The 13,731-nt window shown below is 35.4% G+C and overlaps 2 protein-coding genes across 2 annotated transcripts; one reads left to right on the top strand and one right to left on the bottom strand.

Annotated features, from left to right (window-relative positions):
- The first annotated feature begins 1,108 nt into the window (after positions 1-1,108).
- On the top strand, positions 1,109-6,103 carry LOC129320557 (cyclic nucleotide-gated ion channel 17-like). The gene is made up of 6 exons (XM_054966069.1): positions 1,109-1,681; positions 2,624-2,836; positions 2,943-3,238; positions 4,114-4,225; positions 4,590-4,826; positions 5,188-6,103. The coding sequence occupies exons 1-6, from the start codon at positions 1,556-1,558 to the stop codon at positions 5,905-5,907; spliced, it is 1,704 nt and encodes a 567-aa protein (XP_054822044.1). The 5' UTR covers positions 1,109-1,555; the 3' UTR covers positions 5,908-6,103.
- A 618-nt stretch (positions 6,104-6,721) lies between these two features.
- Positions 6,722-11,416, bottom strand: LOC129320822 (preprotein translocase subunit SECY, chloroplastic-like). Its single transcript, XM_054966459.1, is given in 9 exon segments — positions 6,722-7,378; positions 8,206-8,369; positions 8,554-8,677; positions 8,880-8,969; positions 9,055-9,354; positions 9,797-10,092; positions 10,095-10,181; positions 10,274-10,431; positions 11,164-11,416. Coding segments are annotated over 9 exon segments (1,608 nt in total). The 5' UTR covers positions 11,328-11,416; the 3' UTR covers positions 6,722-7,153.
- Positions 11,417-13,731: the final 2,315 nt, after the last annotated feature.

Here is a 13,731-nt window from a genome sequence, read left to right as displayed (position 1 = left end):
TAATTAATTTGATGGTGAAGTCTTTTATAATAATTTTCCTCAAAAAATTTTCTAAGAAGATCCATACGAAGGAGAAGATTGATTTTTCCCCCCTTCCCGGGGGGGTGGGGCTTCATAGGTGATCGAGGTAGTCCCGAGAACCACGTGTGGACGTTAATGCTGGTAACTGATGCCAGCGAGGGTCTCTCAAAACATTCACAATCATCATCGATCTTAATTTTTTAAATCTTAATTCCTTCGCTTCCCTTGATGTTGTGCGTTACTTGTGCGAGTTTGTGTCTCGTTGTGTAGCGGGTAACGCTGGAATGAAGTCAACCATTGTATAGACTCTCTCCGTCCTGTGCCGCTTGGTCCTTTCCCTCTCTTCAGGCCGCCCAAGTGAACCACTCCAACGCCACTGGACCTGCATAATTCACACTCGAATCTGCATCTCCTGCCACCTCCTTAACTTCTGATTTACTCTCACTCCGATTCTGCGAGCTTCAGCTTCAGCTTTCAGCTTCCCACAGTCCGACACGCGGAGATTCAACAACGGAGCGAAGATTGTCCATGTTAGGGTTTTAGAGGATCCAATTTCAACATTCTCCCTCGCATGGAATTCGAGAAAGGGAAATTGAGGTATCCCTGCTTGAACTAGTGTTGGAACTGTTTTCGGAGGATATCCACCGATTCTCTGGGTTGTTGCTTCGTTTATTCTTGAATTCGGGAGGGGACAAGGGTCGTGTTGGGATCCCAGGGGATTCAAATTTCTTTCTACGTAGCTGAAGTCAATGAAATTTTGAGATCATTGATTCAGTGGCTGTTATTATATTTGAATGATAATAAAAGAGTGAGCAATGCTGTCATTACTATGATTTTGACTTAGTTGAGCTGTGGCATCGTATGGAAAGGCACAGCTTTCTTAAGGTTTTGTTTCTAAATTACCTTTAAGCAGGTAGTCATTTGAAATTTAAAGCTCGATGCTTCCTCAATCAACTCCACGATGAATCTAACAAAGTTCGTCAATTATTTGATGATGATGATGATGATCAATGTCGGCATTTATTATTCTCGGTATTTGTGAACATTTTGATGCTGGACGTGTCCCGTGTTTTTAAAATTTAATTTATAGGTTCTTCTCGAATGGCAAAGATCATAAGGAACCACTGTGGCGAGGAACTGAACTATCAGCACTGGAAAAGCCATCATCTGGATTCAATGTTTCGTCGGCTTCCTCGCTAAAGCAAGACAGTGCACTGACGTGGGGGGAAAATAGGTGGTTAAAACATTTAAAGTTGGGGGATCTAAGGTATTTCCGGAGGAGCCGGAGCCGTGGCGCAAAAGGATACTGGATCCCTCTAGTGATATTGTGTTGAAATGGAACCGGGTTCTTTATAGTTTCTTGCTTGATGGCTCTTTTGTAGACCCGTTGTATCTCTACTTGCCCAGCGTGAGAAGACATGCAGGGTCTTCATGTGTAAGGACCGACCTAAACTTACGGATTGCTGTGACCTTTTTAAGGACTGTCACAGACATTTTTATCTATTACACTTGATAATTAAGTTCCGGACTGCATATGTGGCGCCTAGTTCACGAGTATTTGGCAGGGGGGAACTTGTCACGGACCCAAGAAAAATTGCAGGAGAGAGATATCAGATCCGATTTCTTCATTGATTTTATTGCTACTCTGCCTCTTCCCCAGGTATAGTCTTATATTTAATATAAATCTCCTATAAACGTATCTGGCAATTTTGATTTATGGAGCATAATGATTTGGCAGAACCAGTCACTTCAGAAAATAAATGAGGTTTCTTAGTCAGTTAGTTGTAGAGATGTCACATATCCCCAGTTCAACGGGATGAGTAAAGTTGTGAAACATATCAAACCTTATCCATTCCTTATTTTACGGAACTTATTGGGAATGAATTGAGCTTGCCACTCTGCACAGTGAAACTTTCAATTGTTTCTATATGCTGTATATTTTATTTTCCGAGTTAGTTTGAGATGGCATCTTTTGTATGGTATTAGTTACCTTATTATTCAAATGATTTTCCTAAAGTGTATTTTTCATCTATTTCTGTGTGCTATGCTTTACACAGTTACACTACTGGAGCATCTAAGTTGTTTCAGAAATCTTTTGCCATGTGAGACACGCATCCTAGCTGATGACAATTTTCTTTTTCAGATGCTCATTTGGTTATTATACCAGCAACAAGAAGCCCTCTTGCTGATCAGAATAATAATTATCCCCAGTTCAACGGGATGAGTAAAGTTCAAACATATCAAACCTTATCCATTCCTTATTTTTACGGAACTACTGTTGGGAATGAATTGAGCTTGCCACTCTGCACAGTGAAACTTTCATCTGTTTCTATATGCTGTATAATTTTTATTTTCCGAGTTAGTTTGAATGGCATCTTTGTATGGTATAGTTACCTTATTATTCAAATGATTTTCCTAAAGTGTATTTTTCATCTATTTCTGTGTGCTATGCTTTACACAGTTACACTACTGGAGCATCTATTTTTCATCTATTTCTGTGTGCTATGCTTTACACAGTTTACACTACTGGAGCATCTAAGTGTTTCAGAAATCTTTTGCCATGTGAGACACGCATCCTAGCTGATGACAATTTCTTTTTCAGATGCTCATTTGGTTTATTATACCAGCAACAAGAAGCCCTCTTGCTGATCAGAATAATAATGCTCTGGCATTGATTGTTCTGCTCCAATATGTTCCAAGGTTATATTTGATCTTTCCACTAAGTTCAGAAATAATCAAAGCAACTGGAGTGGTTACCAAGACTGCATGGGCAGGAGCCGCATATAATCTGCTGTTGTATATGCTGGCCAGTCATGTATGAATTTTGGCAACTACTTTGTACTTCATTGCAGCTCATATAATTATATGGCGTAGTTTTAAATTTCTGCCTCACCAAATGTATGTCTTTATTTTTGTTGCAGGTTTCGGGAGCAGCATGGTATCTTCTATCAGTGGACCGGTATACCTATTGTTGGAAATCTTTTTGCAAAAAGGAATTTAGTCCTAAAGATTGCTTTCTTTACCTGGACTGTGATTCTCTTAACCTTGAGCACCGCAACATATGGGCAAAGAATACAAGTGTGTTTAACAACTGCAATCCCAGAAACAATGATTTTGAGTTTGGCATATTCGAATCTGCAGTGTCAAAACATGTTGTCTCCACAAACTTCATCTCAAAGTACTTCTATTGTTTATGGTGGGGTTTGCAGCAACTCAGGTATGGATTCATATTTCCATTCCAACACAAATGGAAAATAATTTTATAAATGTTGCATTTCAATAATTGGTTCTTCATGTCTTGATGCTTGGCATTTTACATGTCGCATTTTCTAAGCGAGTCCACAGGCAGCAGTGGCACTTGTTTATTCATATTATATTTAAATTTAATAAATGCAATGTTATTTGAATTGACCAATGCCACATTACGTGCTAGTCATTACTTCCTCAACCCCTCTGAAATAGAAAAAATAGAAATGAAAAAAATACTAGAACTCACTTATTCTTGTTTTTGTAAATTTTTATGCAAATGGACTTCTATCTCAAATGACAGATTTGGGACCAATATGAAATCAAATAGTTTACATTTGTATCTCCCATGGAATGTTTCATTGTGAGTGGTTGGAAGGTCTGTCAATGATGCAGAAGGCTTTTTACTTTTATAATTGACATCAATAATATATTAGACTTGCAGAATTGCTGCCTTTGTTGGAATACCTTGTAGTAGTGGTGAAGGGTCTTCTGATTTATAGCAAGATAGTGAGAATAAATAGGATTGTTATTGGATCAGTTGCCCAAGAGATGTTTGCTAAAGGGCATAAAAAAGAAGGGAACATGTTTCACATTTATGTTCGTATTGGGATGTACTAACCTTATTGAGTGAATGGTATCAATTCATCAATGTTGCTGCTATTATACAATGGATAAGAATATCTTCAACTGTAAAATGCTGACTCTGGATATCAGAATACGAAACTGAACCTGTCCATGGTAGGGAAATGGTAGATATCTACTAATTATCAAAACAGGTTATTGAAAGTAAATGTTTGTTGTTAAAAGATTATGATTCTTTTAGTCCTTTTGGTTATATTTCAGTTCTTATGGGCAGAACTTGGAGACGAGCACTTTTATGGGCGAGACATCATTTTCTATTCTGATTGCCATCCTGGGTCTTGTGCTGTTTTCCCATTTGATTGGGAACATGCAGGTATTTGAGATTTTTTTTTTTTAAAGATCCTTTATGTATTCTAATTACTACCCAAACCATGTGAAAATTCAATACAATATGTTTGATTCCCAATTTTTTTTTAAAAAAGTTCACTTTTTGGCACCTGATGGTTAAAATGTGTTTGCTTCTTTGTTATTCCTGACTAAGCCAGTGTCCTATCTTTTCGCAATCTCATTGGCTTTCTGATTTTTACTATGTGATCTGCATAATCTTGTGTACCTGAGGACAAGTAGGCCGTTAGACTGGTGTATTTAGAATAGTTAGCTAAATTCTTATATCGTAACAGTAACATGTACTTATCATTAATAGTTTGGCTATGTCTGTGGTTATTTCTTTGGTATAGACATATTTGCAATCAACCACCATAAGGCTCGAGGAGTGGAGGCTCAAGCGAAGAGACACTGAAGAGTGGATGAGACATCGCCAGCTCCCTGAAGATTTGAGACGACGTGTTCGACGATTTGTTCAGTACAAGTGGCTTGCAACTCGAGGAGTTGATGAAGAAACAATTCTACGTGGATTACCTGCTGATCTTCGCCGTGATATCCAACGCCACCTATTCTTAGACCTTGTTCGACGAGTATGATTTCTGCTATCTAAGATGTATTTTACTCTCATTTCTTACCAATTGTCATGGTCCATCCAAATTTTTAGTATATGAGGGTTCCTGAGATTGTGGCCGAGCTATTCCAGATGGTATTTGAAAAACCTTTGCTTATGCCTATGTGCATAAATTTTTTTTTCATCCAAAGCATAATTGATCTTCAGCTATCTGTGGGTTTCCAGTTTTCTTACTGCTGGCATTTCATGGTAACTGACAACCAGAGCTCTGTGATGTTCTTGGCTGTTCAATTGTTACTTTCAACACTTGATGATTCGAATGAGCAGTTTGGCTTAAATGGTTCTAATATAACAACTTACCTATCCCTTTTAATTTTCAGGTTCCCTTCTTCTCACAGATGGATGATCAACTACTAGACGCAATATGTGAGCGGCTGGAGTCCTTTTTGAGCACTCAAGGCACCTTCATTGTTCGGGAGGGAGACCCTGTGACAGAAATGCTCTTTATCGTCAGAGGTAGATTAGATAGTTCTACTACAAATGGTGGTCGGAGTGGATTCTTCAATTCAATCATATTGAGACCTGGAGATTTTTGTGGTGAGGAACTACTTGCTTGGGCCCTGCTTCCAAAATCGACCGTGAACCTGCCTTCTTCAACCAGGACCCTTAAATCACTTACTGAGGTTGAAGCTTTTGCTCTTCGAGCTGAAGATCTCAAGTTTGTGGCGAATCAATTTAGGCGCCTCCACAGCAAGAAGCTGCAGCACACCTTCCGGTTTTATTCCCATCATTGGAGGACTTGGGCAGCCTGCTTCATACAGGCTGCATGGCATCGATATAAGAAAAGGATGTCTGCCAAAGATCTTGCTTTCAGGGAATCCTTCACCATGGATGAGAATGTGGCCGATGAGAGAGAACCTGAGGATGAATGTCCTGCCGATTCAGATTCTTCTCGGGCTAAATTGAACCTTGGCGTCACATTACTTGCGTCAAGGTTTGCTGCAAACACAAGAAGGGGAGCTCTAAAGATTAAAGATGACATGCCAAAATTGCAAAAACCTGAAGAACCTGACTTTACTGTTGAAGCTGATGATGACTAGCTTACTAAGTCTATACAGAAGCACACTGCCACCGTTTCCCTAGGATAATGATTCCTAGTTCATATGTACCCTGCTTAGCCTTTTTACAGCTTTGAAATTGAATCATCAGTCTTGATTGCTGATATTTGTAGATATGTCTTGAATTTAGGGAAGCAGGTAAATGGGCAGTCTGACTTGGCGGGTCTTCGTCAATTTATTTTGCTGGTGCATGATTGAACACTAACATGTATGATCTAATCTTCATCAGCATGCTGAGTCGTTGTGCAAAGTCTGTAGATTTTTAATGGCAGGCTGAGTAGACACAGGAGGGAACGCGATAACTTCCTTCCCTGCATTTCTCGTCTATTTTTGGATCTCATCTACTGACCTCCTAGAAGATTTTTAATACTTAACTATTGAGCCCAGTGTTAAGAGAAATTAGTGGATTTGCTCGACAGAATTGATTAAAAAACGAGTAGTATATTCCAAACGTCTCACAAGACACAGATGAGTGTTAGTCTCTGAAAACACGTCAAATGTTTTTATGTGGTCGTAGTATTAATTCATAGTGTTGCAGTCTTAACAAAAGTCCCCACCTTGAAGACACGGTGGGATATTAGAATCGATCTTATATTCTCGACCGAAATTCCTAGAATTATTTGGTTTGCTCAAATAATAATCAAAATGGAATACCAAATACCAATTATGTTCTTGATCCTATCAATCAAACCTAAAAGACATAAACCTTTAAAAAGGTGTCATGATTTGTATTTCATTTATGATTTATACTAATAATAATTAATAATAAGAATTAAAAAATGAATAAGAATTATACTAACAATAATAATCATCAATTCATCATAATCGAATAATAGCTCTGCGATTCCTTACAATGCAATGATCTCGTTAAGGATCATTAGGTCGGTCTTCATATAAGCAACCAATCTCAACATTATTTACATAAAATTTTCTGCTTTTTTTTTTTCAGAACAATTATCTACAACTTTTTTTTTTTTGGAACATTTGATGGTTATTAATGCAACAAGGATGTGCAACATGATCGATTTTATGATCAATCCCTGGGGGAGATGTTCCTTTTCCTTTCTCAGTACCATTGTTATAAATGAAAAACGAACCAAAGTAACCAAGAAAAAAGTATCAAAATGATGAAGCACGCTTGCTCTACAGCATTATTTACAAGCCTAAATCAAAGAGCATATCTTTTTGCAAACTCACGTGTCATATCACCAGGTTTTCTTTTTCATGGTCAATACTTGTCGAAGTCATAAAATTCTATGTTCTTGTACTTCTGGGATATAATCTCAGCTTGAACTTTTCTTGCTGTGTCTGTGGCACAACCAACAAGAATAAGAATAGATGTTCCAGCAAATCCCCGAAATGCAGTCAGGTGTGTAACCTGCTCCACAACAGCTGGTCCGGCAGCTAAAATCGCCAGAAATGTTGAACCGAGAACTGATATTCGACTAAGAACCTGTACCACACATATAATAAAAGAATGCAAAAAGATGTTCCCCCAAAAAATGAAAAATGAATCTCACTGGGCTGACGTTAACACTAGCACTTCAAGTCAAAACTTAGATAGGCACTCCATCAACTCCATAACATTATCTTCTGATGCATGGAAGTAATATGCCGCAAGGAACAAGATTAAAGTATACGTGAATTTGTTTACTGATCATATCCTTAATTCCACAGGCCATGCATTTATTAGCAGAAGGTTGTTATTCACTCGTCTTTTTAAATTCAATGACATAATATTCATTCAATATTTATAGAAAAACAGCTACAAAATTAGCAGTTGGCAGCCAGGACAAATGCAAAAGCTTTGATCAGTGATTGCTTCAACTTCGACGTGCAACTTGATATGATTATTATTATAAAAGTAGAATAGGATGTATTGTTCCCTTATTATTCATTATAACAACCACCATAAGCTTTACCCCACTAGGTGAGGTCGATTATATAGATTATTGTGACTAGTTATTTTTTCTACTTTCCAAGTATTTACATGGGAGTTGATGCTAAGTTAAAAGGAAAAATGGGAATCACATGTAGGATGGGATTGTACGGAGATTTTGGTTAATGAGGTGTTATTACTTAGAAGGCAATCGTGTTTTTATATCAGTTTAGTTTAAACTTTAAACACAAACTCCAACTAGTTTACATCAACAGTATACAAACTTGAAACTTAACGGCATACTAGGGCACATTTCTTTCAAAATAATTTAAGAAGTGAAACAGAGAAATCTATCAGTAAAGTGATAATGGAATGTGAAACTAGAAAAGGCAGAAAGTTACTGTTTTGATAAAGATGGCTGTGGTTCTGCCAGGACGGACAAGTGGAATTGATGCACCTTGACGTTTCAATTGTTCACTCAAATCATCAGGGTCCAGTTGTAGGAAAGTGTAATAATAGTTGAAGAATGCTATTAGAAGGATGTTCATTGGCAGATAAAAGGAACCTGCAAGTGAATATCCAGTCAAATATTAGGGCAACAGTCAACTTGATGCCAACAGCAGGCTTGTCCTTGATACGTCTATATATCCTAATTAGTATATTTTTTACTTTCAAAATCTCTGCTTGATAATGCACTAAACGCCAGTTCTGTATGTTGGTAAGAGCCAAAAGATATAAGCACCACATACCCCCAGGATTCAAAGAAAGTGCAGCTTTCTTCAGAGCATTTATGCCAGTGAAACGTGCCAGAGTACCAGGAAGGGCTAATGATGACGTAGAAAATATGATGGGCATCACTCCAGAACTATTCACCTGCCAATCAAAAAGGTACAAATAAGACAATCCAAATGACTTAGCTTAGCTCTCTCTGAGTAAAAGATTTATAATTTGGAGCATAAATATGATTACCCCGGAACAAGTTTCATGAATAATAAAATATATTAGATGATAGATAATTAGATAATTAGAGTTATGGGACTCAACAAGATAAAAAAGGCTGGGAAAAGAGGAAAACCTTAAAGGGTAGGTAAGCAGATTTATCAAGTCCTCTGCTTCTGCTTGTGTATCTTGAAGCATAGTTAAGAGGAATCTTTCTCTCTGCTTCCTGAAAACCCATATTTGAGATCAATGGCAAAAATTTATTTACTATCTTGAAGTACATAATATCTAACAATATAACTAATATTTACCTGAACATAAACAATACCAAGCACCAACAAAAAGAAGGACACGATCAAGGTGGTGAGCCCAACGTAGTTAGCATCATTAAATGCTTGTACAAATGTCCTTCCAAATGAGGCAGGCAAGTAGGAGATAATGTTTGTGAATATCAAAAGCGACGTGCCATTCCCAAGTTTTAGGTCTGAAATTCGCTCACCAATGTATGTTGTAAATACAGATCCAAGAGTCAATAAGATAACAGAAGACAGAACCCATTGTGCACTGAAGTCATTGACATAAGGACGTAGGTAGAGTACTTGACCAATTGCCTGTAAAGAAAATAAAAGGAAGCATGTCAAGATAAAATAGGAAAGCTGGGCTAAACGAGGTACTGACAAAACAATTATGTTCTTGTCCTACGAGATTCACCATAGCATATAAGGGAACAACTATTGAAGTCTAAACCATCAAAGGAAAAAAAAAAAAAAAGATCCTCAGTATATCTTCTAACATTTCACTATGCTATTTTACCCCATTTACAAATTCACATAATCCTTGTGCACTTGTTTTTTAAGTCATGTCATAATTAGCAGAAATCAAGAGTCATTCTCTCCAGTATAGTCCTGATAATTTTCCTTTGGATGATCACAAGTGTCCTATTCACATTTTTTATATACCAAGGAATTTTTGTTGGAATGCATTTGGTTATTTGTTTATGATGAAACAAAGGTCTGACTTTGGCCTATAAATTTTATATCATAAGTTCCTGACCTGTACAATAGCGAATCCAACTGAGGCATATCGCGTGTATTGAAGAACTTTCTTTCTTCCTGACTCACCTTCTCTTTTTTGAAGATCTTGCAGCTTGGGATATATTTGTGCAAGAAGTTGAAACACAATCTGTGCATTAATGAAGGGGACAATACCAAGAGAGCATATCCCAAGTCTGCCAATACCACCTCCAGAAAATGAGTCCAGCGTGCTTAATAAACTGTTCTGGTCCAAATTGCCAACAAAAGCATCCCTATTAACCCCACCCAGTGGTATGTATACGCCGAGCCTTGAAATGCAAGAAGCCCTAAAAGCTTAAGAAACTTTCCTGGCAATGGACCTTTGAAGAAGTCTCCGAAATCAATAGAACTATCCTCTATTGCAGCTGCCAATAACAAAATGTGCTGATTACTTTGTAAAAGATATAAACTTGAACACAAATGCAACATAATTAAAGATTAAAGTCAAGAAAGAAACCTGCTACACCTCGAGAAGAGTTAGGTTTATCCTTCTCAGTACTTGAAGAACTCTGAAATGTTTGTGAAAACAAGCATACCAAATTTTCCCAAGAAGAATTGAGAGCAGAAGATAAATCCGAGTTAATACCCAAGGGATCAAAATTTGCTGCCTCATTGCTGCACAAACTCAAGAGTCAGCAAGAGCGCATTAAAATTGCTATAACGAATCAAAACAAGGCCATAAAAATTTCAAGGTTGCTATCTGATATTAACATCAGTCCCCTGACCAAATTAAAAGATAAAGAGAGTCTCCCCCTTACCAAACATTAGCCATAAAATTCAACTCAACGCAGTATTACAGGTCCAAGGAGAATTTTCCTTGATATTGTTAACATTTTAAAGTGACTTATGGGCAGCTGAATATCGTGAAAAAAAAAAAAAATTAGTTTCCGAAATATGTGTCCAGTTTGTATTGGTTCACTTTACCATACTGAAGCAGACATGTTTAATTGAAAATTAATGACCACATGCTCAGTCTCTCTACCCCCGCGGACACATTTTGCTAAACTGCTACTTTGGATAAGAGCTAAATTTGAGTCATGTTTCATACCAACCACTCAAATTTGCACAGTTGGTGACTCAACCACCCTTTACAAGCTCGTCTCTTACAGAGATCCATTCAATTTAGCAAAATCAATTGGCTCGAGCTCAATTTCAGCGTATAACAAGACATTAAAACCAAGGGAAAGAAAAACTGGCACACTGGAACGGAACCTTCACTCTCCAGCTTAATCGAATCAAAGACCCAGTTAATTAGTTAAGTGGATAATATTAACACCCATTTCGAAAAGGAAGTGAAATAATTACTCAGGAGGAAGGAGGGTAACATATGGGCATCGATGTGCCTACCTGGTTGAGAGGTGCCCAGGATTCCATATGTGGGTGTTGTTGGATCTTCTACGGATAGAGATACTGGCTCGGGCGAAGCAACTTCTGAATCTAGAAGATGTTTGGCAGCGGAGACGACTGCAACAGAGGGGAGAAAGAGAAGCTTCTCCGACCGTTATCACCATTTTTTATCTGGAAGCTCGGTTCTCTTGGCCTATGGCATGCCTTGTGTCACGAGTCCATTCTTCCGAGAAATGAAAATGATAATGGAACAAACAATAAAATGAGAAATTGGGTCGCCTGCGTAGAGTACACTCGATAAGCTAGTGAATTAAAGAAATTGACTTTCTTCCTCCACTCCAATTATATTTTCTATTTTTGTTTGAATTAAATTTTAAATAGTTAGATGTTACATTTTACAAATGTGAAATTATAAAAATAAATAAATAAATTTAAATAATTTATTGGGAAAATTTATTTACAAGTTCTTATAGTTTTTCTCAATTTTAATTTAGATTCTAATAGTTTATTTTATTTTAATCAAACTCTTATAGTTTGAACCACTAAATATGTTAATATTTAAAATTTAAAATTAATAATTAATTAGTACATTTTTCAAAATAAAAATACCCTTAGAATTTATAGAAAATTTGATTCAATACTTTAAGCCAAAAGGAAATTATATTTAAAACATTATTTATATTTCATTATTTTTAATAAAAATTCTATATGTATAAAAATTATTTAGAAAACAATATAATTATATAAATTTTGAGTTATAAAAAATTATGTAATTAGTTATAAAGCTATACAATATTTTATTAAAAATATAAAACTTCAAATTAAGGGTTCACTAAAAAAAAAGTATAGGGGCCTAATTCAAAATTTAGAGAAATTATAAGAACCTGCACATATATTTTTCTAAAATTATTTTAATAGTAATTTTGTAAAATAGTAAGTCATAATCATTAAAATTTGATCCATGCTTTGAGTGATTTGAATTTGGTGAATAATTTAAGTTCATTCATTTAATAAGTGTCTCAATTTTAAATTAGTAGTTTATGATTTGGTTTTCCTTTTTTTTTCCCCTTTATATCTGCAGCTTCTTCGATTAGCTCATAGCAGAAGAAGGGAAAGGTAAGGCTATAGCATTTTATGAAGTTGATAAGGGTTATATTCAATTTCAACCTATCTATTATTCATTTGTGACTCTTGGTATTTTGTATCTTATTTATTTACTTTTTCTAAAGGCCACACTTGTGGTGATAGGAAATTACAATAAAAATATATGGGAGTTATCATATCAAATTAATAAGCATCAGAGTATTATGTATGTTTATTTGCTATGGGCAATAGATTTTTCATCTTTTTTCAATCATTAATAGATGTTCAAGTAAATCATTTTGGTTTTTCCACATAGTTTAGATTATGCATTTTACAACTAATTATTTCTTGAGTTAATATATAATTTGAACCTCAAATTATAGATATAGGGACGATTTAAACTCTAAAATTTTAAAATGTGCATTCTAAACTGTAAATAATTAAAGTTAGGATAATTTTGCCTTTATAATTAAATTTTAATAAACATCCATCAAATTGGGGTCTAATGTATAATTTTGCATCAAATTTCACTGTCTCTCTTTTCCTTTTCCTTATTTGGTGAAAATCGCATATTAGGTCTCAATTTGACAGATGTTTATTTAAATTTAACGATAGGTATGAAATTACTTTAACTTTAATTATTTAGAATTCAAAATGAACTTTTTAAAAGTTTAGAGTTCAAATTATTTTTAAATTTTTAAATCTATAGTTCAAAGTTTAAATTATATATTAATCTTTATTTCTTTTTGTCTCACTCTTCAAATGTTCCAAATAGACAAGGCAATAAGATGCTCCCTCATTCTCTTAATCCTTTGCAAGTATATTCTACTATATCTTATTTTCACTCCTGATCACAATTATTTTTCACATCCTATTCAAGAATTCTACTGAATTTCCTTTTAAATATTCTTTGTGTTCATTAGATGAAGTAATGATAGAAGTAAGTTTAAAGTATTCTAAAGGTAGTAGCACGTGAGCCATGTGTTAACCTCTAAAATTTCATGTGATTTGAACACAATTTCTTTGAATATTATATTTTGGCACAATTGTACATATTTTGAATATTCAAGTTAGAAAAATGTATATATATAGAAATTCAAACCATAAACTCTATTTTAATATTTTGAAGCTAATTTATTGATATTTTGTTTTAAGGTTTAGTTGGATGCACTTTTAAACTTTTGTTGATGCTTTTGAAAGGCTTTTAAATAAAGAAGTCAAGTGCATAAAGGCTAAGTTTTGTTAATAGTGAAAACAGTGCAAAATTGTTAAAGTCGTCTTAAAATCGTGACCATTGACGTGATAGAAAATGAGATGTTTTATTTAGTCGATAAAGTTAAGGTTTTTAGACTATAAATGACCTATTCTCCATTTTGGACTTTTGGGAGTATTTTGGAGCTTTGGGTGTGTTAGGGCATGAATTTTGGTGGAGATTGAGCTTGAATTTGAAGATTAAAAGAAATTTTGGCTTCACATCTTGGTTCT

This window comes from Prosopis cineraria, unplaced genomic scaffold (assembly GCF_029017545.1).
Source record: "Prosopis cineraria cultivar Desert tree isolate PC_DT_omini unplaced genomic scaffold, ASM2901754v1 PC9, whole genome shotgun sequence".
In the NCBI taxonomy this organism is placed as follows: Eukaryota; Viridiplantae; Streptophyta; class Magnoliopsida; order Fabales; family Fabaceae; genus Prosopis; species Prosopis cineraria.
Note: the sequence above shows the minus strand (reverse complement) of the source record. Positions and strands in the feature narration are given on the sequence as shown.

Coding starts and splice junctions, on each gene's coding strand:
- LOC129320557 (XM_054966069.1), top strand. CDS start 1,556: ATGTGGCGCCTAGTTCACGAGTATTTGGCAGGGGGGAACTTGTCACGG. Junction 1,682..2,623: donor CTACTCTGCCTCTTCCCCAG/GTATAGTCTTAT, acceptor TTTCTTTTTCAG/ATGCTCATTTGGTTTATTAT. Junction 3,239..4,113: donor TGGGGTTTGCAGCAACTCAG/GTATGGATTCAT, acceptor GTTATATTTCAG/TTCTTATGGGCAGAACTTGG.